The sequence below is a fragment of the Aulonocara sp. 'chitande type north' Nkhata Bay genome, linkage group LG19, assembly GCF_057382095.1.
Source record: "Aulonocara sp. 'chitande type north' Nkhata Bay isolate Kocher_YH1m ecotype deep benthic linkage group LG19, A_spYH_male_GT1.1, whole genome shotgun sequence".
Lineage (NCBI taxonomy): Eukaryota > Metazoa > Chordata > Actinopteri > Cichliformes > Cichlidae > Aulonocara > Aulonocara sp. 'chitande type north' Nkhata Bay.
Genome location: NC_141362.1, coordinates 2,471,815 through 2,498,683, shown reverse-complemented (window position 1 = coordinate 2,498,683; position 26,869 = coordinate 2,471,815). Strand labels below are relative to the sequence as shown.

Below are 26,869 nucleotides of genomic sequence, written 5' to 3'. Positions count from 1 at the left end.
ATAAAACTTGAGAGAACACTTCAATTGTAAACACACTAATCTGTTTTTTGTTTTTTTTTTGAACTTTTAATTGCAAAGCAGGGAAACAGCAGTGACCAGCATATACACACACAGGACAAAGATGCATCTACATGTATAGCAGGACGTGGGAGGCAGAAAGAGAAAGCCAACAGCAATATTCATAAACAATGAAAAAGGTTAACAATCGTCCCTTTGTTGCCAGGCTAAATCCCGTAAGCCCGATTTCAACCTCTGAGCAGAAGGAGTGTTCAAGTGGGCCAAAAAAGGGTCCCATATGCGATAGAAAAGGAAAGGTTTGTCCTTAAGTGCTGTAGAGAAGGCTTCCATTGGCATGATACATATCACAGACTGTAGCCACTGGTTGACAGATGGGGCCTTATCAGAAATCCACAGTACCATAATGCACTTTCGAGCGTAGTGTAGCAGTATGTGAAGGAGATCTTTGCTGCGAAAGCCGGCAGGTAGCTCATCGTTCAGTCCTAACAGGCAAGTGTAACCACTGACTCATTTTAAATAGTTTAGGACAGCCAAACTACGGACCAGTTGCTAGGTTCGGCAGGGCTACAATAGAAAGCGAGGCGAATGCAGAATGAAACGGCTGGAGACAGGAATTTGAGCAGCAACAGTTATTATTTTGCACAAAAATGAAATAAACAAGACACAAATTCCACATTGACAGTAGTAGTGATAATAACCATAACAATAATAAGAAGAAGCCGGAAAAACAAAAATAACCCCAAAAATAGTCGTTTGAGCTCAATATTCAATTGTCTTTTTGTCTTTGGTCATTTGTCAAGTCAAAAATTCTTAGTCTAGTTCTTGTTCTCTTTCGTTTGTGGTTTGTGTGTTACCACTTGGGAGTCTCCGTCGAGGAAGAAGAGTAAGTTCCTCTGCAAAGTTCAGTCTGGGCTCAGGCTCGCCATCTCCATCCGGAGAGAATCCATTGGAATCCAAAATCTTAGTTCCTTCCACACGGACAAGGGAAAAAAACCTAGCCTGCACAACAATATTAACATTATTGTACACAGCCAGCTCCGTTTCTTCTCTTGTATCACAGCTATAGCTTTAGTTCTTTATCTCTTTTCACATTTCTTTCACATTACCACAGTAATACATTACATGCATGCTTTGAATATATCTCTCGTTATACATGAAATTATTTTAACCATGTAAACAACAAATGAATTTCTTGTTCTCTTTTTAACCATGAAATTATGATTAATAGGTATAACCAGCAAGATAATACATTTTTCCAATCATCCTTCGAGTATGCTAAACAAATCCTACCACAACAGCATTTCAACCGTTTTTAAACAGCAAATTACCACTCGCGAATCGGTATGAACAGAAGAAACAACTTTTAGCAACAGACTAACACATTATTAACTTTTCAAACCCATGGGCTAAACTCACCAAAATGTTAGAAAATTCCGCACGAGCTATCCGTGACCTGTCTCATCTATTTCCACGTGCGAAAAGATCTAGCTCATGTGAAATGATGGTCTGGTGTTTCGGAAGACGGGGCTAAAACCACCTTCAACCAATGAAAAAGGCATTTATCCCTTGTGATCCAGCAACAGAAAATAAAGTTTGCTAGAGGATCACACTTCCTTTTTTCAAAATAAATGTTTCTTTTCAAAATAAAATAATGAAAATACATTTATACAATCAAAACGAAAACAAGAAAAAAAATAACAAAAGGTAGTTTTCTCTACTGGGTTACACAAGTCCTTGGACCCAGATGCAGTCGGCAATTAAATATAGTACATAGCTTGTCTATGAGTGATCTCCAAAACTGTAGAATAACAGGGCAGCTCCACAGACAATGAAAAAAGGAACCAACAGCAGACTGACATTTGTTACAGAGATTAGGCAAAGCTGGAAACATCATGTGTCTCTTCTCGGGTGTAATATAAAGCCTATTTATAAGTTTAAACTGCCTTTCCCAAATAGAATTAGATGCCAAGGCTTTAAAAGGACGACAACACAACTCATCCCAAGCTTCAGCATCTATAGCGCCTACGTCTGATTCCCATTGGCCCTTGATTTTGTTAGAGTCATCCATTCTAAGATCAGACAGAATGTTATAAATCTTTTTAGTGATACATTTTAGTTGGGTAGTTTTTACCATGAGTGATTCTATAGGAGAAAGACCAAACCCTCCATTAAAATCCTTCAATTTAGAAGTAATATAGTGCTTTACCTGAAAGTACTTCAAAAAATCCTTATTGGTCAGACCAAACTTGCTTTTCAGTTGATTAAAAGTAAGAAGAGAGTTCTCATGAACAAGATCACCCACTGTATTAATCCCTTTTTGAGACCAGTCCTCAAAACCAGCCCGAAGACCAGGTAAGAAGTCAGGGTTTTCATGAATAGGAGTAAGAAGGGAGAAACAATTATAATATCCTTCCAGGCGCCTGACTTTGCGCCAAATAACGAGCATATTCTTTAGCACCATATTATCTTGTGTTAGAACTGTGGCTTTACCTGAGGAAATATATAGCAGGTTCCGCAACAGATACCCTTTAAAGAAGCGGACTCAGCGCTGAGGTAAATGGAATCCGGATCGTCCATAAACCATTCTGTAAGAAATTTAAACTGTGCAGCCAAGAGGTATTGTGGGAAGGAGGGAGCGGCAAGACCGCCTTTCTGAACAGGCAAACACAGAAAACTGTATCTCAGCCTAGGTCTTTTCTTACGCCATATAAAAGAAATAATTGAACCATTTAATTTTGACAAAACCTTTTTGGACAGAGCAAGCGGTAACATCTGGAATAAATACAAGAGGCGAGGGAGGATATTCATCTTGACCAGATGAATACGACCTAAGAGAGACAGAGGGAGGCTGCACCACCTACCCAAATCGCGATTGCTGGTCTGAATTAAAGGGGTGTAGTTCAGACTATACATTTCTTTTAGATTCGGTGAAATCTTTACCCCTAAATAAGTGAAACCGGAGGGAGACCAACGAAAAGGCTGAGAAATGTTTGGATCAACCTCATTTAGAACAGAGAGGGGCATAGCCTCACTTTTAGAAAAATTGATCTTGTAGCCTGAGAAGGAGCCGTATTGGGAAATTAACGCAACTAATCTAGGAATTGAGTGAGCAGGAGAATTTAGAAAAATTAAGACGTCATCTGCATAAAGTGAAATCTTATGTTGAGAATTGTTCAAACAGAGTCCTTCAATAGCAGCATCCTTCCTAATGGCTGTGGTAAGGGGTTCCATAGCCAGGGCGAATAACAAAGGGCTCAGCGGACAGCCCTGCCGACTGCCACGTTCAATACTGAAATTGTCCGACCTATAACCATTGGTAATCACTGCCGAAAGAGGGGAAGTATAAAGGATCTGAATCCATTTAACGAAGTTGTCACCTAAACCAAATTCTTGAAGTGTGAAAAGAAGAAACGGCCATTCCAGACGGTCAAAGGCCTTTTCAGCGTCAAGTGAGATGACTAGAGCCTCAGGGTTAAACAAAGATGAGTGCTGAATAATGTTAAGTAGGCGCCTCACGCTATGTGTGGAATACCGCCCCCGTATAAAACCAGTTTGATCATTCTCAACGATCGAAGGTAGTATTGGCTCAAGACGTACAGCCAGGACTTTAGCAAGTATCTTCAAATCAAGATTTAAAACAGATATAGGCCTATAGGAGGCGCATTCTTCTGGAGGTTTCCCCTTCTTCAGAATTAGCGAAATATTAGCCTCCATTAAGGAGGGGGGGGAGAGTGCCTGCCTCAAAAGAGGACAGAAGCATCTTATACAGTGGGGAAGTCAGAATATTACTAAATTTCTTAAAAAATTCCCCTGTGAACCCGTCTGAACCCGGGGCTTTGTTATTTGGAAGCATCTGAATAACTTTCACTTTGCGTTATAGGTTTACATAAATCATCCCTTTGGATTTCAGTAACTTTAGGTAAATTTAGTCCTAAGAAGAAGTGATGCATACCTTGTTCCAATGTTGATTTAAACTGGGAGGTATATAACTGCTTGTAAAAAGTTTTAAAAGTATCATTAATAATTAAATTGTCATATTTAGGTAAACCAGATGAGTCTCTAACACATGGGATATTACAACCAGCACCCTTATTATGAAGAAGATTGGCCAGATAGCGGTTAGGTTTATTAGCAAACTCATACAACCTCTGCCGCTTCAGGCCTGCTGAATATGATATAATCAGTCCACGGGTGTAAGCCTTCAGGGTGTCCCAAAGCAGGCCTGGAGAAACTTCAGGGGTTGCATTGACCTTTAAAAAATGTTCAAGCTGATCATTTAAAAATGTTTCGAACCTTGGGTCGTGAATCAAAAAATTGTCAAATCTCCAGGTATGAGACCGAGGGACAGGATTTAGATCACTTAGCTGAACAAAGACCGGCGCATGATCTGATATAATAATATCGCCTATTGTAAATCTCAAAATGTTTCCCAGTGATCGTTTGGGGGTGAAAACGAGATCGATCCTACTACTTGTTCTATGAACACCGGAAAAAAAAGTAAATTCTTTATCGTTAGGATGAAGAGTCCGCCAGGTATCAACCAGATCAAGTTCGTTACAAGTATTTAAAAGTGCTTTGGCCCTTGTAGACATTTGAATTTGTTTAGGAGGGGATCTGTCCTTAGTTGTAGAAAAATAACAGTTAAAATCACAGAATTATCACAAACCCAATCAGAAAAGGAAGAGAAAATATAGTCGCTAGACTGTACTGGCGGAAAGTAAATATTCAGAAATGACACCGCCTGACCACCTAGGGTGCCTTTTAAGGAAACATATCTACCAGACTTATCACAAAATGTTTGGTCAACTGTCAGCGGTAGGTGTTTATGTATTAAAACGGCTACACCGCGGCTCTTACTCGTAAAGGAGGAACTAAAAACTTGACCGACCCAATCACGTTTCAGTTTTAGATGCTCCTGAGGAGACAGGTGAGTTTCTTGCAACAAGGCAACATGTACATTCTCCCTCTTAAGAAAGCTCAATATTTTTTTCCCGTTTAATAGGGTTATGTATACCTCCTACATTCCAGGAACAAACATTCAACATTGAATTATCACTTATCATACAACATTTTAAATAAGCATGGAACCTCGCTCAGGTGACCAAAGCATAGCTGATATGTAGGGCTCCCAAACACTGCTCTACAACACCAGTGGCAAGTAAAATACACATAGAAAAACAAACGTACTGCTTTGCTAACAATTAACAAAAAACTATTTACAAGAAACAGAACCGTCAAGAAACCAGTGAGTATGGAGGTCAGACAAAGGTCTCCAACGCCCAGCAGGGGGCGCAAGCAAACTTTCCAACTTGGACATAGAACGATGCTGGACCAGAGTCTTTTCTTAATCAGTAACGTGAAACAGTTGCCCGCCCGCAGCTAAAACAAGAATTCGGATTATAAATGGCTAAATAAAATAGTCTATGTGTATGGGGTTATTATCTCCGCACAGACCCGAAAAGAAAAAAAAAAGGAACCAAACAGAAAAAATAACAATAATAATAAACAGGGAAGGAAAAGAAAAAAAAAAAAAAAAAAGGAGGAGGAGGAGGAGACGAGGGATTGGCGAATGCCTCAGGTATGGGACAGGAGCACAGATCAACAGTCCACTGGAGCCACCGAGGATGAGTGCGGCCCCGCCCCTTGAGGTACGTTATCCAGGTAAGCTGAGATTGCTTCTGGAGATCTAAAAGATTTCTCCTGGCCATCGATCTTGATCCTAAGGACAGCCGGGTACATCATAGCGAAGGGGACACCCATCTCCCTAAGGCGTTGTTTGACGTGGTAGAATCCCTGGCGTTTCTTCAGAACAGCGGCGGAGAAGTCCTCGAATATCATAATAGGAATGCCATTATGAAATAAGGACTGCTTCCTCCTAGCCGCTTGCATGATCCGTGCTTTATCCTGGAAGTTGTGGAGCTTTATGATGACCGCGCGGGGTCGCTGGGCACTGGAAGGGAGGCGTGCAAGCACCCGGTGGCAGCGATCGATTTTAACAGCGCCGCCCTTGAAACTCACAGCCACCAACTCCGGTAACCACGTTTTGAAAAAAGACACAGGGTTGGTACCTTCACTGCCTTCGGGTAGCCCAATAACACGTATGTTACACCGTCGGCTCCTGTTCTCCAAGTCATCAATCTTATCCAAAGCGGCCTCCAGCTTGAGCTCCACTTCAGAAATCTTGGCGCCATATCCCGCTGTAACATCTTCCTGCGTTGATATACGTGCCTCTGCCTCCTTCATTTGAACATCCAATGCAGAAATGTTAGCTGCGCATGTTTCCAGTCTTTTCAGAACTGGATCAATCTTCTTCTCAAAGGAGGCCTCCACCGCCCTCAGCACCTCCGCCGATATCCTCTCCACCAATTTGTCGACGTCCATTCGGTCGAGAAGTGGGAGCGACTGGGCCTCCGCCATAACCGCTACAGCATGATCGCTGAGCGGAGGGTGATTTCCTCCGGATTTGCCCGGTTTCGACCCAAGGTTGAGCTTCTTCTGGGTGCTTGGCATCGTACGAAGTTTAAAAGTCGAAATAAACAGAGACTTTAACCAAATAAGACATATAAAGGCCTAAACAAATGCCAAGCTGCGGGAGCGGGCGAGAAACACAGCTACTCCGCCATTGACGTCACGTGACCCCCCCACTAATCTGTTTTAAGATTAATAAGAGAATTAGCAGCAGACTATTTGGTTTCATACTGATATGTTAGCGTGTTTGCTGGCACGGTCAGATGCACTAGTGTGTTTGACAGTTTTGTTCTGTACCCTAGCAGCACTGGAGTTACATTATTTTGGTTTAGCACCACGGATGAATGTATTGGGAAAGAACATCCTCTTCAGAGACTGAATGAGTTTTTTTTTACAACCGACTCTTTCATCTATTCACCACTTGTGAACACAACTACAAGACTAGGAGTTTGCTCTACTCAGCTTTTCTCAGCAGCTTGGAAATTGTTCTTTGTGTCTCACATCCACACAGATACTGTTCAGCAATTTCACAGAGCTTGTTGTGGAAATGTCTTCCCAAATAATTTTGCTTAATATCTTGCTGCACATCAAGCACACACGCAAGCCGGTAAACAAAGAAACATGTCCACACAATGTTAAATCCTTCATTTTTGTCCATGATTTTTCTTTGTAATTGGAATCCATAGCTAGGAAGACTTAATACTAAGCATACATCAGTGCCACTCACCACCACTAAGGTTCAGCTAAATTAATATTTAGTGTATAGGCTACATATTTCTAAGAATATAAAGCTGACTTGCAACATGTGTATTAATATGCAGTCAACACATTGAATGTTCTCCATTTTAATTTTTTTCTTGAATCTCACATTTGTCACTCACTGGTCACAAAAAAGTGATATTGTATGAATGTGACATTAGATATTACTCACGGTCATTGCATTGTGTGCCGGTGTATGAAGTCATGGAGCAGTCGCAGGTGTAGTTCTCCCACTGTTGAATGCAAATGCCCATGTTGGCACAGGAATCCTCTTGGCAGGTAGTGCTGGGTCCTGGGGATCAGACAAAAGAAGCAAACACAAAACTGGCAAAACTGGCTTCAGTTCAGTGTTGCAGCTCAAAATATGTATATGATTCTCCTATACTAAAGAATGAGAGGAACGGTTTATGATCAGGGTACAGAAACAGTGGTACTGAAGAGGACTCATCTTCTTATGGCCACTGACAGAGGACTCACCTCTGTGCGTGTGCTGCCTCAATGCAGCATTCATTACCACTGACCACAATACTTTAGTACAGAGATTTGAAGCAAATCTATTGAATAGTTTACATTTTGTACATGTAAATGGGAAGTCTTCACACACTCAGGGTAATTACGGAGCTACTCAGTGTTTTGGTCCTGGGTAATTTAAGAAATACTTACATTAAAGCTATGTATCAGTTAGTTTTGAGTTTAGTAGTCCATAGTTTTTTCATTTATATTTTAAGTTCTTGATTCTCTTCCGTGCCCAGTCTGTCCCATTCTTGTCTTTGTCTCATCACCGGTGTCTCCTGTGGAAGTGATTTGTGTCCCCATGTCTCTCTGGTCTCTCCCTGTTCTCTCTCCATACTTATCTAGTTCATAAGCCTTCCTAAAAATCCCTACAAATCTTAGAAATGTGGTTTTTAAACAGATACATACTTGGCATTAGGTTTCACTCTATTATTGCTGGGTCTTTATCTTAAAATATACAGTGATCAGGCATACCATTATGATCACCTGCCTAATATTGTCTAGGTCCCAGTCCAATGAAATGGTGTGCATGGTCTGCAACAATGCTTAGCAGGACCCAAGGTCTCCCCAAACATTGCCCAGAGTATCACACTGCCACTGCTGGCTTGTCTTCTTCAGCTGTCAGGTGTTCCCCAGGTAAGCAACACACGCACCCGGCCATCCATGCAATGTAAAAGGAAACATGATTAATCACACCAGGCTACCTTCTTCCATTAGTTAGGGGTACAGTTCTGATGCTCGTGTGAACATTGTTAGTGGACAGGGGTCAGCATGGGCATGGGTCTGCAACTATGCAGCCCCAAACACAGCAAACTGCAATGGACTGTGTATTCTGACACCTTTCTATAATAATCAGTGTCATTTTTCAGCAATTTGAGCTACAGTAGTTGATCGGTTGGACTGGAAAACATAGGCCACCCTTCATTTTTCATGCACATTAGAAATATCCTGTCTCAGAGTTACGCTGAAAAACTAGTTCATGCATTTATTACTTCTTGGCTGGACTAATGTAATTTATCCTGTATTGGCTTCCATTCATTGGCCCCAGATCTAAATCCTGCTCCTCACATACAAGGTCTTAAATAATCAGGCTCCATCTTATCTTAATGACCTTGTAGTACCATATCACCCTATTAGAGCACTTCGCTCTCGCTCTGCAGGCCTACTTGTTGTTCCTAGAGTATTTAAAAGTAGAATGGGAGGCAGAGCCTTCAGTTTTCAGGCCCCTCTTCTGTGGAACCAGCTTCCAGTTTGGATTCAGGAGACAGACACTATCTCTACTTTTAAGATTAGGCTTCAAACTTTCCTTTTTGCTAAAGCATATAGTTAGGGCTGGACCAGGTGACCCTGAATGACCCCTTAGTTATGCTGCATTAGGCTCCTGGGGGATTCCCATGATGCACTGGGTGTTTCTTCTTCACTCACTATGTGTTAACAGACCTCTCTGCATTGAATCATATCTGTTATTAACCTCTGTCTCTCTTCCACAGCATGTCTTTATCCTGTCTTCCTTCTCTCACCCCAACCAATCACAGCAGATGGCCCCGCCCCTCCCTGAGCCTGGTTCTGCCGGAGGTTTCTTCCTGTTGAAAGGGAGTTTTTCCTTCCCACTGTTGCCAAAGTGCTTGCTCATAGGGGGTCATATGATTGTTGGGGTTTTCTCTGTATGTATTAGGGTCTACCTTACAATGTAAAGCGCCTTGAGGCGACTGTTGTTGTGATTTGGTGCTGTATAAATAAAATTGAATGGAAATTGAATGCGCATCACTGAAGTCTTGGCTGCCCATGAACAACCTGTCTGTCACTGCTGTTCCTTCCTTGGAAAAACTTTTGATAGATACCACTGCAGAGTGAGAACAAACTACAAGAGCTGCAGTTTAGGAGATGCTCTGACCATATCATCTAACCATCACAATCTGGTCCTTGCACTTGCTCCTTAAAATATTATCTATATATCTCTCACTCAATAATAGGTGCCAGAATAACGTGATCATCAGTGTTATTCACGTTACCTGTCAGTCATCATAATGTAATGTCTTATGGCTGTTAAAGTCCATGTGGTGACTGTTGTTGTATTTGGCATTATATAAATAAAATTGAATAAAACTCAATACTGAATTTTGATTGGACTGAATTGGTAAAAGATCATTCAACTGCTACAGTTATCCCTAAAAATCTTTTTCTCATTGGAATGTGGCAAAATGTAGTTATTCTTTAAATAAACTACACTATTTTATATTTGAAATGAAGCATAGTACATTTCAGTTATTTCTGTTCAGACTTTCTGTTTGGCTGTTCTCTATGCATCAGTTTTAACGGCTGAGCTAGTTCATGTTTACAGGAGAGCTGAAGCCCATTCCAGCTGCCATGGTAGACGCGTGTGGACAGGCCATTAGTCTACTGGACTAACGTGGAGAGACAAACAATCATTCATGCTCACATTCACACTGACAGCCAATTTAGAATCATTAATTAAACAGGCATGCATGTCTTTGGACTGAGAGGAAGGTGGAGTACACAGAGCAGGAGGAGAGGCCCAGCCAGACCTTTGTGCTGTCAGAACGCGACTGTGCCACTATAACAATGTGTCATCGATAACTCTGTGAATGTTAGGATGATAATGACAAATAAAGAGCAACGAGACGTTTTGTTAAACTGCTTTGTGTGCTGTTGTTTGTATACTTTGGTTACTCACACACATTCATTTGTTTGGGAAATTATTGTTTATTTTTTATAACTTGAATGGTTGGTTTGCAATGATACTGAACAAAAACTTATTGTTATTCGACCTCAAATCATGTGATGGTCCGGAGACTTACCTCGTCAAAGATGCTCAGTTAAAGGAGGTATTCGGGACAAAGTCATGTTGACTGTCGAGGGGGGATTGTTTTAAACGTTAGCTTATAAGAAAATCCTAAAGCTCAGTTTTGATGCTTATTTGCTGTTTGTTAGCAGTGCAGCATCGCCCTCTAGTGACGGCAAAATGTATTGCTGCAGTCTGAACTCCCTAATTACAGATGGGCTTCGATATAGGCAACAAACTTACAAACAAACAAACAAGAAAAACTTTTAATGTGATGAAAGCTTGTAATGAAATTACAAACAATGAAATTTCAAACAGTTTAAAAGACTGTTGAGCTGATCGTGGTGTATTGCAAAAGAAAAAGAAAACCATACAAAAATCATACAAACACACAAAAATGCCATGGACAAGACCAACAAACTGCGATTGATGAAATTTTATTTGGAAAAATAAATTAATCAACCGATACTTTCTTGCGCTGCATACAGTACAATGAAATAACATTGTTTTCACTCTGATTCAGATTGTTATACCAAGGACATATACCGTTTCTTTTCTACTAAAATGAAATGTCAGCTAGCACATTTATTGGTTTAACATGGGGCTCTTTAAATAAATGTTCCATGAAAAACAAAAAGTACAATACATACATTTCCAACTCAATGATATGGCAGGCATAAGAAAAACTGCTGTATAGAAAATGATGTCCATGCAAACAGATTGTGGAAGATGGCCCATAAAACAGCAACAAATAAATAAGTGAATAATAAAAATGCACAACTTTTACAGGAAGATGGAAACATTTTGTCCACAATGACATTTGTTTTCTTGTGCAAAATGTTTCAACGGCCCATTTTGGTGTAGCTACACAGAACATGTTAAAACCTTTGGCAAGTTTGTCTTTGTGAACAAAGGTCTGTGTGAACTGAATACCAAATATAGCCTGATGCAGAAATAATGGCAAGATGTAAAACTGCACATCCTACAAATAAAGATATAAACTATTTTTTGAAGTAGTTACATTGTTATTTGCTTTGTACTTCTGCAGCTGACCATTTGTAAACCCCGGCTACCTCAAACAGCAGTAGTCTAACAAAATAAATGTAATAAAAACAGTGATTCCCATCGAAAGTGCCAAATATTATTCAAAAGAGTCACATAAATTTTGAGCTTTGATTTTTATAATAGATATATAACAGCTTGATCTCTTGGTAAAGTGTGAGAGTCATGAAAAAACAACTTAATGAGAATGTTTTAACCAAAATCAGGACATTGTTACTACGTAACCACAGCCAAGATATTTTCAGTCCAGTTGCCACAGGTGTATCTAATCAAGCACCAACCATCAGATCTGTATTTACAAACGGCAGTGAAAGAATGGGTCATTCTGACAGCTCACCGAGTTCAAGCATGGAAATGCAATCGGATACGAGCATTTGAAGTCAGTTTGTGAAATTTCTTCCCTCCTGGATATTCCATAATGAACTGTGGTGTTGTGATGGTATTATTCCAAAGTGGAATCATTTAGGAATCCTAACAAGTCAGCCACAGAGTGGCAGATCATGTAAAGGTGCCATGCATTGCTGCGTCGTAAGTGTGTAAGAGTCTCTGCTGACTGACTAACAGTTTCAGCCTTGCCCATCAACATCGGCACAGAAACAAAGGCGCTTCATGGCATAGGTTTCCATGACCAAGTACCTCCTGTACTTGTAATGTGTAGCCGCCCCTGTACTTTTCTTCATATGGTCTATTTACATGTTCATGGCAGAACATACACAGTGCAGACATAAAATATGTTTTCTTGTTGCTTAAGTTTCAAAGGCATGTCGACTGTCATATAAAAAAATCTACTTGGGTCCATGTCCAATGTTTCGCCTAATGCTATTCCAAATATAACATTTCCTTGTAACATACTCATTTCAGTGCAGTAATGGGATACATTACTTTCTGTTGTCCTATCTTGTTTGGTGGCCCCAGTGAGGATAAAGATTTTTGCAGATGTAACAATAACCAGGGCAAACACAAAAGTAATGATAGTTATGGTTACTGTAATGAATCATCTATAGAGAGTACAAAAAATGAATAAAGTAATAGAAATGATGATAGTTAATGACCTCAACAATGATGTACACAAAGAAATAGTTGTCATTTTGTCACCATTTATGACAGTGCTCTGAGACCAGAGAGAACTTTATTTACTGTGTAGCATTGTCTCATCTGAATCCATTACTCTGTGGGCTTTAAAGGTTGAAATGGATGTAAACAATGATCCACTCAGGACTGACACATCATTGGCATCGTGACACAGGACAGTGTTCAGCATATGTAGTCAGAAGCATTGTAGCCAACTCTCAGAGTTAGTGTAAGTGAAGAATAACGTGAGTATGTTGAAGGAAATGTAAATGTAGTGACTCTCTCTGTCTTTTGTCCTTTTACTGACATACCTGAGCCAGCACCCATTAGAATCTGTTTTTGTTTTGAATCAGTTATAAAACTTAATATTCATATCATTCAGAAAAAAAACTTTACAAAAGCATCATAGATTAAAAAAAATAAGAGAGGTAATCTTTGCATTAGCAAAGGCTGCATAAATAGTGATGATGAAGGCTCTGTAAGGAGGCGACCGATGTGGCCGATAACTTGGTTTTGTACGAGGAGCTGATTTGATCAGAATTCTAACAGTGAATAAGTGAGGCAACAAATACAGTTAATAAGACGAAGCGCCTTCCATACGGTCTCATGGATGCAGAGCTACTGTTTGCATTGAGCAGGAAGAAAGGGCTGCTGGAGTTGGAGTTGAAGTTTGTGTTGTAGTAGTCTAAATCAGGCTGAGATTTGAGGGACGGTGTACCTTCACATCCACGTTCAATCTGCCCGCTGCGAAACAATGCATCGTTGAGGAGATCCGGAAGACGACCATTGAGGTCCACTGACGCCAAACAGCCCTGGAAGCCGTCTCTGGAAGCCACCAGTTTAGGCAGGTTGCCATACATGCCTGGACCCAGTCCAGCAATGAACAGATCACCTGGGGCACAGAAAAAATGTAAAAGTGCAGGAGAACATTATCTTTAAAAATATTATGGATATTTATAGAAAGATTTGTGTTGAAATCTTTTCAGATCTAAACGACATCAGGACAAACAAAACAGAACTTTTAATTAATCACGAAACCGAACTAAAGAGAGCGCACATATCACACAGGCTTTTCCTCTTGACAGCTGTACACGTACGTGGATTTTTATTGTTGTTGTTGTCTGAATACAACGCTGGCTGATTTGCAAATGTATGCTAATTATTCACCTTCTTATTGCTTGAGCACACAAACTATTTTACTGTTGCATTACTGGGAACACCAGAAAGATCCGTCTGCACTGTCTTGTTAAGTCTGATGCAGTTATTGGGGGAGGTTTTAAAAAATAAATTTCCTCTATCCAAATCGATTTTAGTTTAAATAAAGTGAGATCGATTCACTAAATCCTGAATCAATATTTCAATATAAAAGTATTTTGTCAGAATCTCAGGTTAAAGCTCACAAAACTATTTCAACAACCACCAAACAGCTAAACAGTAAATGAGAGCAGGTAAACGGATTCCACACAAAGACGTAAAACACAAAGCGTGGATCGTTCACCCGACGCCACGTACACCGACATCTCACAGATTCTGAAGCTGCAGGTTTCGTCACTCTCTGACCAAAACTCGCTGAACCATCAGCAAAACAAAATGATCAAAACTACGCTTCATGCATTTCCTCGTACTTTTGCTGTTTTGCTTCCACCACGATAAAATTGCACTTCAGCTTTCTTTCAGTGTACTCACAGACCAGTTTACCATCAAACGTCTCTGTTGTCTCCATCATTCGCTTGCTTATTACGCACCAGTCTGCTAGTGTGTACAGTGCTGCCGGCCGCTGTTTTTTTTTTCCTCAAAAATAGCCTCAGGTAATGTTCACATGTTGTATCATAGTTTTCTTTAGGTTTTGTTCTACTGCAGAATATTTTTAAGGTTATAGGCCAGAAAAATCTGCTTGTTTTTCTGTTTTATCCTCAGTTACTTTGACACAAAGGCCTCTGCTGTGATGCTCACACCTCTGATGAAGTCTCAGCTTTGTTTTTATACATAGATATAAAAATATGGACATGTGCTGATAAATCATCAGAATTCTAATATTTCTGACTGTCTGAGTCAAAACTGAATCGAATCGAATCGGGACCGTCGAGTCAGTTATAGAAATCAAAATCGATACCCAGCCGTGGTAGTTGTTCTCTTCAAAAACCAACTCCTTCATTTCACAAATGCAAACCGGCATCAAGGCACGACTGGGGAATAGTCCTGAAGTATTTCAGTGTCAGTATATTGACCCACACTTCCTGCTGACAACGTCACGCCTAGCATCCATGAAAAGATTAAAGGTAAGTTAGAAGTAAGTAGTAAGCTGGCTGACCAGTTGGCATCAAAGGATGTACGCCATGAGCCCATCCTCCACACAATTAGTCATTAATATTTGGCAGTCCTAAACTTTAACTTCAAATTTAACTAAGTCAACAGTGATCATCGTCATCGTTCTGAATTGTGAAATTATTGGATTTATATCCCCAAGGTTACAGCATGCTCCACAAAGTGTCAAAAACTGGGCTTGAAGGCGCGCTGCACACACAGCTAAGAGGATTGTGCATCTAAAGTCCTGAAATTGAAGCAGCTTGAGTAGATCGTAATAAAGTTTATTCATAATAATGATAATAATAATACATTTATTTATAGGCATCTTTTAAAACCCTCAAAGGGCTTGAGGTATGGTTTGTGTGTCTCCTGCCAAAATGAAACCAGGAAGCTTTTGCATGTCAGGTAAAATGTCTTAACCACTATACCACAGAGCGAAACACTCGTTTCTTATCAGTGCAGCAAACAACCACTATATCTAAATGAAAAACTGAGTCATATCTTGAGTGTACCTTTAAGGTCCAGATTCTTGGCACCATTGATACTCTGACTAGTGGCTGTAGCATCTACTTTCAGCGTATGGGTGTTGCTGTTGTCTCGGGTAATAGCCACATTGTGCCACTGATTGTCATTTAGTGCCCTTTCACTTTTTCCCTTGATGAGGTTGGGCCCATTTCCAAGGTCAAAAACATAGTGTATGTACCTACAAGAGAAAAATCACTAGTTATATGGGTTTAACAACAAAAACAAGTGTGAAATAGCAATACAAACATCTGCTATTTGCAAATTAGTAAAAATATAACAGAAAGATGAATTTTATCCTATAATGAAGGTTCGGCCATGATCAGGATATCAGACTTTTGACAAAAATGTGTTTGTTCGTTATTCTTATTGGAACACAATAAAATCAACCAACCATTAACAAAAGTTTAACAGGTATCCTCTAAAGGAAAGTTTACCCTTTAACTAGTTCCACAGCAATGAAATCATTGCCGTCTCCAGAGTTGAAGAGTATGAAGCCATCTGGTGAAGTGGTCTTGAACTGAAAGAAGAGGTGCATGGACGTGTAGGCCTGTAACGTGGCCAGGCTGAGATAGCTGCTCTTGGATTTGAAGGTGACAGGGTCAGCGATAATGGAGCGAATCCCAAAGCGGGCATTGAGCTCACAGTAATCAATGTCACCATTCTTGCATAAGTCAATGTATAGCATGCCGTTAAATCTGAGAAAAAGAAAAGAACATGTGGGCAAAAATAAGGAAACATTTTTAAAAATCTACAGAATATTCATCTTAGAAGTAGAAATACCTTAGGCTCTGGAGGTGACCAATAAAGCTGGATGGGATGCTAGAAACAAATCGGCGCTCTGTCATTATGCCTGTTTCGATGTTATGGAACTCCAGACGAGTGTGGTCACCCACCATTTGGCCTGGAGACGGGGAGGGTGGAGGGGAAGGGTTGAAAGAAAGACAAAAAACGAAAAGAAAAGAGAACACCGTCTGACACTAACACAAAAGGGCTGATTTAAGGAGAAAATTACATTACACAGTATTAGATGAATGCAAACTGACACTAATGGGTACATGTGTACTTGCTTTTTTGGAGCAGAATTACACACTGACTTTAGTGTTTATGGCGAGATGCTGTAGCATGGTGGAATAACACTGACAAAGACATACTAAGAATATTTCCAGTTGATGGAGGCAAGTACCTTCTGCTACATCATCGTCAACCGTTAGCTTGTAGGTTTTGCCACGACGCACCACACGCACTGTATGCCATTCATTATCATTGAGCTTTTGCCCAGCATACAGGGTCTCCGGTCCCTTGCCTGAGAACAATGGTCAGTCACAAAGTTAAGGACATCCTGAGAGCCTAAAACCAAACCTTTGCTTCCCACCAGTGACAATAGGAACATTTACAGGTCTTCCACAACGTGGTTAGTGGTTTAAAAATGAGGGAAAAATTGGATTGAAATTAGATCTGATGGGAAACAAAGGTTTGATATAGTCATTCATTTATTTACACAGGGTAAATGATATGAGCACAGATGTCAAACATCTGTGCTCATATCATTTACCTGACTGCTAAGCAGTAGAAATAATTGCTTTTACTCATCATAGAGTTAAAGAAATCTTCCTGTCATTCCTTCCATGTTCTGCACTGCTTTTTTATCTTCATTTCTTAATCTCCTGCTCCAATAACAAAATGCTATTAACATGACCAGTGTTATATGTTTGTGTTCAGCAAACATTAGGGCTTTATATCAGTGGTGCCCAAGCCCCGGGCCACGGACCGGAGTCGTTTGGTACTGGGCTGCCAGAGTCGAGGCTCAGGTGCGAAATTCATGCTTTTCAGGGTTTTTATCGTTTTTTATCGTTTTCAGTGTTAACAGGGTTTTTTCCCGTGTGAATCAATTTTTTTTTTTTTGGTAACAGTACTGGTTTTATTTTGTTGTATTTATACGCAAAACCTTAAAGGCCGGTCCGTGAAAATATTGTCGGGCATAAACCGATCCCTGGCACAAAAAAGGATGAGGACGGCTGCTTTATATTATTGGAAACCATTTCTTCAGCCACACCTGATCTCAGGGCAGGAGGAGAACTATTCTTTCCTTTTAGAAAAGTATGAAACTACTTCAGGTTAGAAAACAGTCATGAGATTTAAAAGAAATTAGCACTGATGTGGAAAACAGGTTGGTCATACAGTTTTATTCATTTATCTTTAAATTAATTTAAGCATTTTCTTCTTTACATTTACATCATTTACATCAGCGATGCCACACATGGAAATGCAGAGGAAAGTGGGGTAAGGGTCAATTGATGCACCACCTGTATTTTAGCAATCACAGGCAGATTTTATAAAAAGATGTGTTGCATCATAACAATCCAAAACTAAAATTAATATTTTGTATGCATGTGAGACATGGTGGCATTTATGTCACCAGCATATGTCAAAGTCTGTAATTATAGAACTATTTGCAGTATTTTGTGGCAGTCGAGGCGGTGCACTGAAATGTAAAAAAGAAAATTAAAGAAAAGTTTAACTTAGTTTGAGTCTTCAGTCTTAATCTTTCACAACCGTAGACGAGAAACGTAATTATATTTTTCCATGGTTGCTGGACCAACCTATCCTTTGCTCAAGCAGCTCCAAGAATTTGGTGGACCTCATATATTTAATTGTTTATTTGAGTGACTGGAAGTGGATAGCTAACATCCCATCAATGTGTTTAATGCATGGTGCTACAACTTTTGGTATCGATCCAATACCAAGTAAATACACAAGTAATACAGATGCCAACACTGTGAACCTATAAAGACAGATTATGTAGGCAAGTTGGCGAGAAGTTGATGAGATTGATCATCATCAATTTTCAAGAAGCTGTCTGAAACGTGGGAAACAATTTTAAAAGTTTTTCTCATTTATAATTATTCATATCAAAAAGCTCAAAGGATAATGCATATTCTCAATAACGTGTAATATTATCAATATTAATATTAGTTTTTAATATGTACATTCTTTGAGTATTTAAATTAAAATCTAAATTGGGTTAAATCATTTTGATTACATCTTTAAGCTGATCGAATCTCCATTACCCCATTATGAGTAAAAGCAATCGTAGTGATCTTGGAAATGACTGTAAAACAGCAACAGACACACTATAAGTAGAAAGAGCTTAATGATTCATCACAGCTAGCCTGAAAAATGCTTAGAAAGTTCCCTAACATGACAAACTATCCTGCGAACTAGTTTCCTCTGAAAAACACGCTTTCTTCAATAAATAGTCAAATATTACATTTAATTAAAAGACTGTTTGATTTTTCAGTCTTTTGAATCTGGGTTTGTGTTAGGAGTGTAAAGTACACCCGTTGTCAGTCAGTACTCAGCTAGTTGTCATTAGCATGCATATTACTTATGGAAACACAAATTTCAGTTTAAAAAACTGTCTCGTTGTACAGAAAAAGTAATGGACTGAAAATGTCCACCTGATGAAACAACATGTGAATTTTTCCTTCCTTTCTCTATTAGTGTGCTTTGAAAAATAAGGAGTGATAACATGGGTTTTATCATAGCATTATTATGGATATTATCAATGTTTTAACAAACACTCAAATTCAAAATGATTCACAAAATTCAATTTTTATGGTTACATCGTTTAGCTTGTCAAGTTTTCCCCTGAAATAAGGCTTTAATATTTGGTGTTTATAAATTCCTCACATAAAATCAAAGGTAGTTCATGAGCACTCATGTGCTGGGCATGAACGCTTACACACCTAATTACTTTAGTCCCTTTAGTTTAAATCTGAGTGCTTTCAGTCGTGTTCCACTGAAGACAGAGGCTTGTATGATTTAGTCAAGTTCATCATTTTGGTGCTAACCAATAATGACAGATTAATAATAATCGTTTAATAATAACTTACCTTGTTCAGTGTCATTTACCTACATCAGTGTTAACTTCAGGCTATTACTGCACTCTTTAGAGAACAATATGTACTAACTTACAGCTAAAGCACAAGCTCTACACCAGCAATTTCTATTGGTTTGCTACCACAGAACATAACAGTTACTCATCCTTTTCATACATTCTTACCAAATTTCATATTTATCTTCATCTAATTTTAATTTCCATCTTGTGAGGTAACACCAAAAGGTTGTTCATCTACCGTACCAGTGTCTCCATTACTGAGGCAATATGGTGCCATAGCGCCAAACTGGACGACAAATGTCAGTAGTACTCTGCTAGTATTGGCTCTCAATTATTATTTCCCACTCTGTACCAAAGAAGGTGGCAACTATAGTGAAATATACTGTATTTACTGTATATTCACGTTTTTTCTCCTAAGGAAGGTAAGAGTAATTTAATCTCATAAAAGCTTCTTTAAATATTGGTTATGTAGAGTATAGAGGAAACAGAAGACTGATTTTATCTGTGATCCTCTGGCATATATAAAATGAGGAATTATGTCATCACCATTTAATTTCACTGAGTCTGTTTCTACTGCTTTATGTTGCTCAAACTCACCCTTCAAATAAGAAGATGTTGGATTTTGAAAAATTACATTTCTTTCTTCTTTAAAAAACAAAAAACATCGATATCATTAACAAACAAAACAAAATGAAACTTGAGTGTTAACTTACTGGAGTTACAGTTTATCCTGATACAGTCTAGATGGGGAAGAATAAATGACAGATGAAATTGCATCCTTCAAGGTTACTGCTGCAGACATCCAAAAACAAAAAATCCACCCTTCCGGGGACGTACACATGCAGTAAGGCAGCCATTTCATCCCATTGGTCTATCTTTAGAATGATCTCTAAGTCAAACAATCATGTAATAAATATAACATGTCATTACTCAATACATTAATTTCTGCTCTTTTGTTAATCAACAGTGCTGTAATTAATAATTGTGCTATATTTACATAAAAATGGCCACTTGTAATACCAGCTACATGGGTTTTCCGACCCAACACTATTTGACTTTGCATTTAAATCAAAGCCTCCGCACCAGTGAAATTGCCTCAGTTACTTAATAAAAACAAACAATAATTATAAATGGATCTGATATTCAAACAGATTTTTTTTTTAAATAAACGTTTGTAACTGAGAAAAAGCAAGTTCATTATCTGAACTAAGGCCAGAATAACTGCCGCACACTGCGACAGCGAGGGTTGGTCACCATGTGGCTGGTGGTTTCATGTGTCGTCAACCGCAACAGAAAAGTGGGAGCAAACAGCCACGATCCAGTCAGCACCAGCACCGTGCAGAAGCACAGGAACCCCAAGCATCAAAACTCCTGCTATACTGTTCCTGCATGTCGCTACGCTCCATCAAAGGGTCAGGCTACTAACATTAACACTTAGTACAAAACTACATGGATTAATATGGGATAGAAAGTCATATAAAGTACTGACCAATTGGCGCTTCATTTTTGAAATTAAAAACAAGAGTATGCCTCATAAAATTCATCTAAATGGTATACAACTTCCACCGTTAATCAAACAAGACAAACTGTATGTACGATATAGAACAGACAAAATGCAGTTTGTGACTCGTGTTTCTTTGCCATTTCTTCTTCTTGTCTTTTCTTTTTAACATTGGGGTTGCAGCTACCTGTAGGTTTTGCTGGGCTCTGTTCTCGGGCTGTTCGCCTGACGGGCCGCAGGCTTAAGGCCTTTGAAGGTGTGAATACCATCTTTTGACAAAGCATGATGGGAAATGGAGTTGATGGGAAAACAAGCAAAAGGAAGACGCTGAAAAACCACAAAATTTAATAACAAAAAGAAACTATCATGAGCAACAAAAAACAAAAAGACACCCAGAACAACAGCAGGGTGACACAGAAATTACCTGATGTCAGACACAAAAATGAAGGTCGTAGAAAGAAAACTTGTTCCTTTTATATCCTATCCTGCTGAATGATGGATCAGTGGTTATTCTTACTACGGATTACATCTGAGAAAATCTCAGCACAGTCTGTTCTTTAAAAAAATAGATAAAATAAAAACAACAAAATGAAACCAGATATAGAACCTGTTTATGATGTGTATTCTACTTATTTTGCTTTTACTGTCTCAAAGGTTCTATAAACAAAAGTGAGTACACGTTTCTGGTTCAAAGGTTTCCAAACATATTTAATAGTGAAGTAAAATGTATGTATTTTTAAATGTTTCCAGTAATTGCTGTCTGGTGATTTATGCACACATTAACAGCCATGCAAAAGAGAACTGATTGCTGTTCTAAAGATGGTTGAAATCTTTGAGGGATCACTGTGATGAGTAACCAATGAAAAGACGAAAAAAAAGAGAATAGAAAAGGAGAAGTTACCGCTCGACGGTAAACCATCTCACAGTGAAGGTGGAGGTGTAGTGGCAGATGGCTGGGTGGGGCATACGATACCTAGATTGACCGTGAGTTTGACGCGACTCCCGTCCAACTCCAGCCGTAGCGTGTCGGCTGAGTCTCGGGAGGTAGTGGCCATGAGGAGACCATAAGCCCGCTGGGAGCGAAACCGCAAAGACACATCCTCAGCTTCAGTATGCATGATGGTCGGCATCACAACCTTCATATACATGCTGCCATCATAGGAGAGGATTGAAGCCTCTGGAAGAGAAAGTCAGGAACAGAAGTAAAATACATTTATGTGTTTTTTTTCTCTTACTATTGTTCTCCCACAGAAAGGAAGTATGATAAGTCCTCGCCATCAAACTGGTCCTACAAGAGAAAGGCACTGGCTGGAAGGAGCATGCCTTTGTAGTACAGACAGATCCCAAAACCTTGCATATCCCCGGACTGCAAAGTATTACAATGCTCATCGGGCCAGGTGGATATTATCCACCTCTACCAGATTTAACCTCAACATTAGCTATCGACCAAGGTCCTGTAACATCAAACCTGATGTGCTGTCCCAGAAAGTCTGGTCCCCTTTCACTGGACTGCATCATTGGTTCCCTGAGTTGGGAGATTGAGTCCCTGCTCTGGGATGCTCAGCTGGATAAGCCTGACACCAGAAATGGGCCACCCAGCTGTCTCCACATCCCTTTAAGGTTTATCCCCAGGTAACACACTGAGCCCATCTGGTAACACTGTCATCTTAACCATCATCAATCGCTTCTCCAAAGCTGTCCATTTTGTTGCTCTCCCCAAGCTTCCTTTAGCTCTAGAAATTGCCTCGCTGCTTACTGACCACATCCTCTGGCTTCATGGAATCCCCTTCGACATTGTTTTGGATTGTGCGCCTCAATTCACCACTCGTGTTTGGAGTGAGTGGTGCACAACTTTGGGAGCACAGGTTAGTCCCTCTCCTGGCTTTAACAGGAATTTGAGCTGCACAGGGGAACCAGACAGGGATGTCACCTGACTCCTATGCTTTTCACTCTGTATATTGAACCACTGGCCCAAATGATCAGGCAAAGTGACTTGATTACAGGAAAAAGAAATGACCAATCAGATAAATACCATAAGCCTATTTTCAGATGATGTTATGATTTATCTGTCAAACCCAACAAACTCCTTTACTCGGTTGGTCCAAGTATTAGATATATTTAGCGAGGACTCTGGCTGTAAGATAAATATTCAGAAAACCCACATTTTCATGTTCAACCGCTTACCAGATCAGGAACTTTAATATAAAGTAAATTGGGGAGCTAAATAACTTAAATATTTGGGTGTAGCTATAAACGAAAACCAGACAAAACTATATCAAACCAACTATGACTATAATGATGGTAACTTTGACATTGACAGATGGTTTTCCTACCAATTCAGATTAAATGATAGAATAAGGGTGATAAAGATGAATATACTGCCACAATTACTAAACCTATTTTCATCAGTGCCAATAGAAGCACCAAAAATTAAATTACAAAAATGGGATGAACTCATCTCCAAATTGGTATTCATTCAGCTCTTGTTAACATATTTGAATATACAATTTCCACGGTCATTTCAGATCCTATACTTGGGTCATCTTAAAGGAAATGTGCATCCAAAGGACGAATACCTGTTTAAGATTCTCCTGGTAGCGGCAAAGAAAACTAATTAAGAAACTATGAAACTATGAAACACAGAGCTATAGAGAATAGGTAACTGTGGTTGAGGAGATCCTGGTTATTGACACATTCACATACAGACTGGAAATAAAATAAAAATACTTTCTAAAAGACTGAATCAAATGGTTGGCATGCAAAGTGAAGGAAGGCCATAGGTAATTAAAATTATATATACATTACTGATGAGTGAGAGAGAGCTGCCTAATGTAGTGGGGGGGGATTCAGTGTTGACCAGCCGCTTGAAGATTTGTACCAGACAGATAGAGACCACCAGTATACACCAGCTGTACTCCACCGAATCGTCCAAGGCGTATTCTCAGTGGCAGGGGACCAATATGAGAACAATCCCACCAAGGCTGGAGACGGAACAATACTGGAAGACCATATGGGACAAATGCAACCCATGACAACCATGCTTGTGGAGCTAAGAGCACACAAGGTCCAGCAACTATCACATTGGTAGACATGTCCAGAGCTGGACTGCACCAGGCCCTGACATGATTCACACCTACTGGCTAAAGAAGCTAATTCCACTCCATGAGCATCTAGCAGCACAAATAAACCAGTTCCTAATGGACGAGACACACCTGAAATGGCTAACCAAAGGCTAACTGAAGGCTAACTAAAGGCTAACCGATGCATCCCCAGAAGGGAATGGTCCCATTGACCTATCGGCCAGTAACCTGCCTCAGTACCATATGGAAGCTCCTAGCAGGCATCATCGAGGCTAAGACGAACAGGCACATGGTTCAATTCATTCATTCATTCAAGACACTAGAGGGGCAAAACACAGCTACTGGCAGATATACTGGTGACTCAAAACTGTGAGACCAGACTGACCAACCTGTGCACCACCTGGATTGATACAAAAAAGTTCTAGGAATACCAGTAACTTTACAAGAAATGAGGAATTTGATGGGGATGTGTTGACAAGCCAGCTCCAAACCAATAACACAAGTCACCATCAACTGCAGGACGCAAAAGGAGATACTCTGTCCCCACTGCTGTCTTGCACAGGCCTGAACTCCCTCAGTGAGATCATTAACAAGACTGGATATGGATACCAATTATGGAATGGAGCAATAGTTGGCCACCTCCTCTTCATGGATGATATCAAGCTGTAGGCCACAGTTGTTTATCAAAGTCCAGTGTTGTACTTTATGGTTTGCCTCTACGTATAGATAACAGATATATCCTTTTTACAAAAATCAACTGAAATATCTAACATTTTGTGTACATGCATTCCCTTTGATTGCTTTATTAGTAATATTACTGAATATTTGTAGTAATTTGTCACTGCACAGTCAGATTACATTTAACTTCAGAGTCAAAGTGTTTGAAACAACCAAATAGAAAAACTGTAAAGCTAAAAAAAAAGAATTTAAATTGCCTAGTTTCACACAACTCTAAACCTAATCTAAATGGGCCACCAGTGATATCATTCTTTATTTCTCTACCTAAAGAAAAATCCATTTCATTGAGCTCACTTTACACTCTTGCTTTCTGTAGTCAAACCTCTCTTTCCTAAACCCTCTAAGGCTGATTGCCATTTTCTTGCATTCTCATTGCATCAATCAGATTACGGTGATTATTTGTCCTGTCACAGTAGCTTAATTTGATAAATGATCTGATAATATGCTGAAGCATTTCATGTCCTCTAAATGCCCTTTGTTCAGTTTATCTGCGTGACTGGGATGCTGTAGTTCTATCACATGGCCACAAGGTGGAGACACAGTCCATCTATCTGTTGGAAAGTCCTGTAGGTAAATTAGGGTGGGTGTGGCTCACTGAGAAACAAATGTGTAAATTAAAATATGGATAATGATTGGATAAAGCTAAGCTGAGGAAAAGTAAAGCTTGAGTAGGTAAAAGGCATGTGCGTCCACACTGATGGAGTCTGAATAAATCTGCATATCACTTACTAAGATCTGATAAAATCAATTACTTTCTCATCTCCAATAGTCTCATGCACCACCTTACTTTTTGCAGATAGGTCAGGGTAACCAAGTGAAATAACAGCTACATTCCCCCATATGCTTATTTTATGTTTGTGTTAGAATGTTGAGTCTCTAAAGCCTAAAACATTTCCTGTGTTGTTCCACATAAAGTTCAATTTAAGTTTATTTCTATGGCACCAAATCAGAACAAAAGTTGCCTCAAGGCGCTTTAAAGTGTACAGTAAAGCCCTACAATAATACAAAGAAAACAGAGAAAATCCCAACAATCACATGACCCCCTATGAGCAAGCACAGTGGCGTGAGTGGGAAGGAAAAATATGCATAATAAAGGAGTGATAGACATACTAGTGCAGACCCAGAAGAAGAACTGAAATCATCCTCTTTTCCTTTTTCTTTTTGACACTGGACTCTAGATGAGTTGCTTTACATTATTCACAGTTTTAAAAATGTCTTGCCGAGCACACCCACAAGTTCATCAATTATGTGAAATGAGTTGTTTTAACTCGTGCCTTCTCTGAAGCCAGTTTTCTTCTGATATGCTAGCCCACATTTATACATTTTATTGCCGGAAGTATTTGCTCGTCAACCTTCACGTGAACTTGAGTGACATCCTTATTAATTCATAGGGTTACATATGAGGTCAACCAACCCTATGCAGATATAACAGCTTGAACTCTTCTGGGAAGGCTTTCCACGAGGTTTAGGAGTGTGTTTATAGGTTCCTCTTTCAGAAGCACATTTGTAAGGTCAGACAATGATGCTGGATTAATTCCAGCATCATATTTTTTGTTCCTAGGTTTTGTCCTATATTCTGAGTTTCTGTGTTCTTTATCCAGTTCTTATTATCTGAGTTCTTATTATGATTTCTTTCTTGGTCCTTGTGTAGTTTCCAGTATTTCCTAGTTTAGTAATTCATGTTTCTAGTTCTTAGACTCTTTTCTTAGGTGGTTCCCTTTTTGGCCTTGTTCTTGTTCTTAGCACTGTTTATATAGTGTCCTTTCAAGCTCCCCTGTATATAGTTCTTTATTTCTCCATGTTTGTGTGTTTTACTCTCCATCTGTGTTTATGAGTTATGTTCAGTTTTGCATCCTTTCCCTTTTCACGTAATGAAACAGTGTCCACTGGCCTACAAGTAGCTCTTCTGCGTTGTGTTTCCCCGATGTATAAATCATGGCAATCCTCCTGGCACTTAACAGCATACACTACAAAACTCTGTTTGTGTCGGGGCAACCAATTTTTGGCGCAGTGTGTTTTGGGGTTTAAAAGCCAAAGAGATGCAGTGTTTATAGAAAATGTGTCTCAACTGTTACTCCTGACACGTACGGGATCACTACAGGTTTTCTCTTGGGCAGCGGTTGTCC

The 26,869-nt window shown here is 39.5% G+C and overlaps 1 protein-coding gene across 5 annotated transcripts in view; it reads right to left on the bottom strand.

Annotated features, from left to right (window-relative positions):
• Positions 1–26,869, bottom strand: part of nrxn3a (neurexin 3a) — a 208,138-nt gene that overhangs the window by 55,631 nt on the left and 125,638 nt on the right. For all 5 annotated transcript variants that reach the window (XR_015126338.1, XR_015126339.1, XM_086274121.1 and 2 more), the window contains exons 11-18: positions 21,899–22,102; positions 20,138–20,164; positions 16,710–16,829; positions 16,307–16,427; positions 15,961–16,221; positions 15,514–15,704; positions 13,413–13,586; positions 7,418–7,537 (exon numbers count right to left, since the gene is read on the bottom strand). Coding sequence is in view for 3 of the 5 variants with exons in the window: in XM_086274121.1 (XP_086130247.1) it covers positions 7,418–7,537; positions 13,413–13,586; positions 15,514–15,704; positions 15,961–16,221; positions 16,307–16,427; positions 16,710–16,829; positions 20,138–20,164; positions 21,899–22,102 (1,218 nt within the window). In the remaining 2 variants the exon portion in view is untranslated. The remainder of the gene's footprint in view (positions 1–7,417; positions 7,538–13,412; positions 13,587–15,513; positions 15,705–15,960; positions 16,222–16,306; positions 16,428–16,709; positions 16,830–20,137; positions 20,165–21,898; positions 22,103–26,869) is intronic.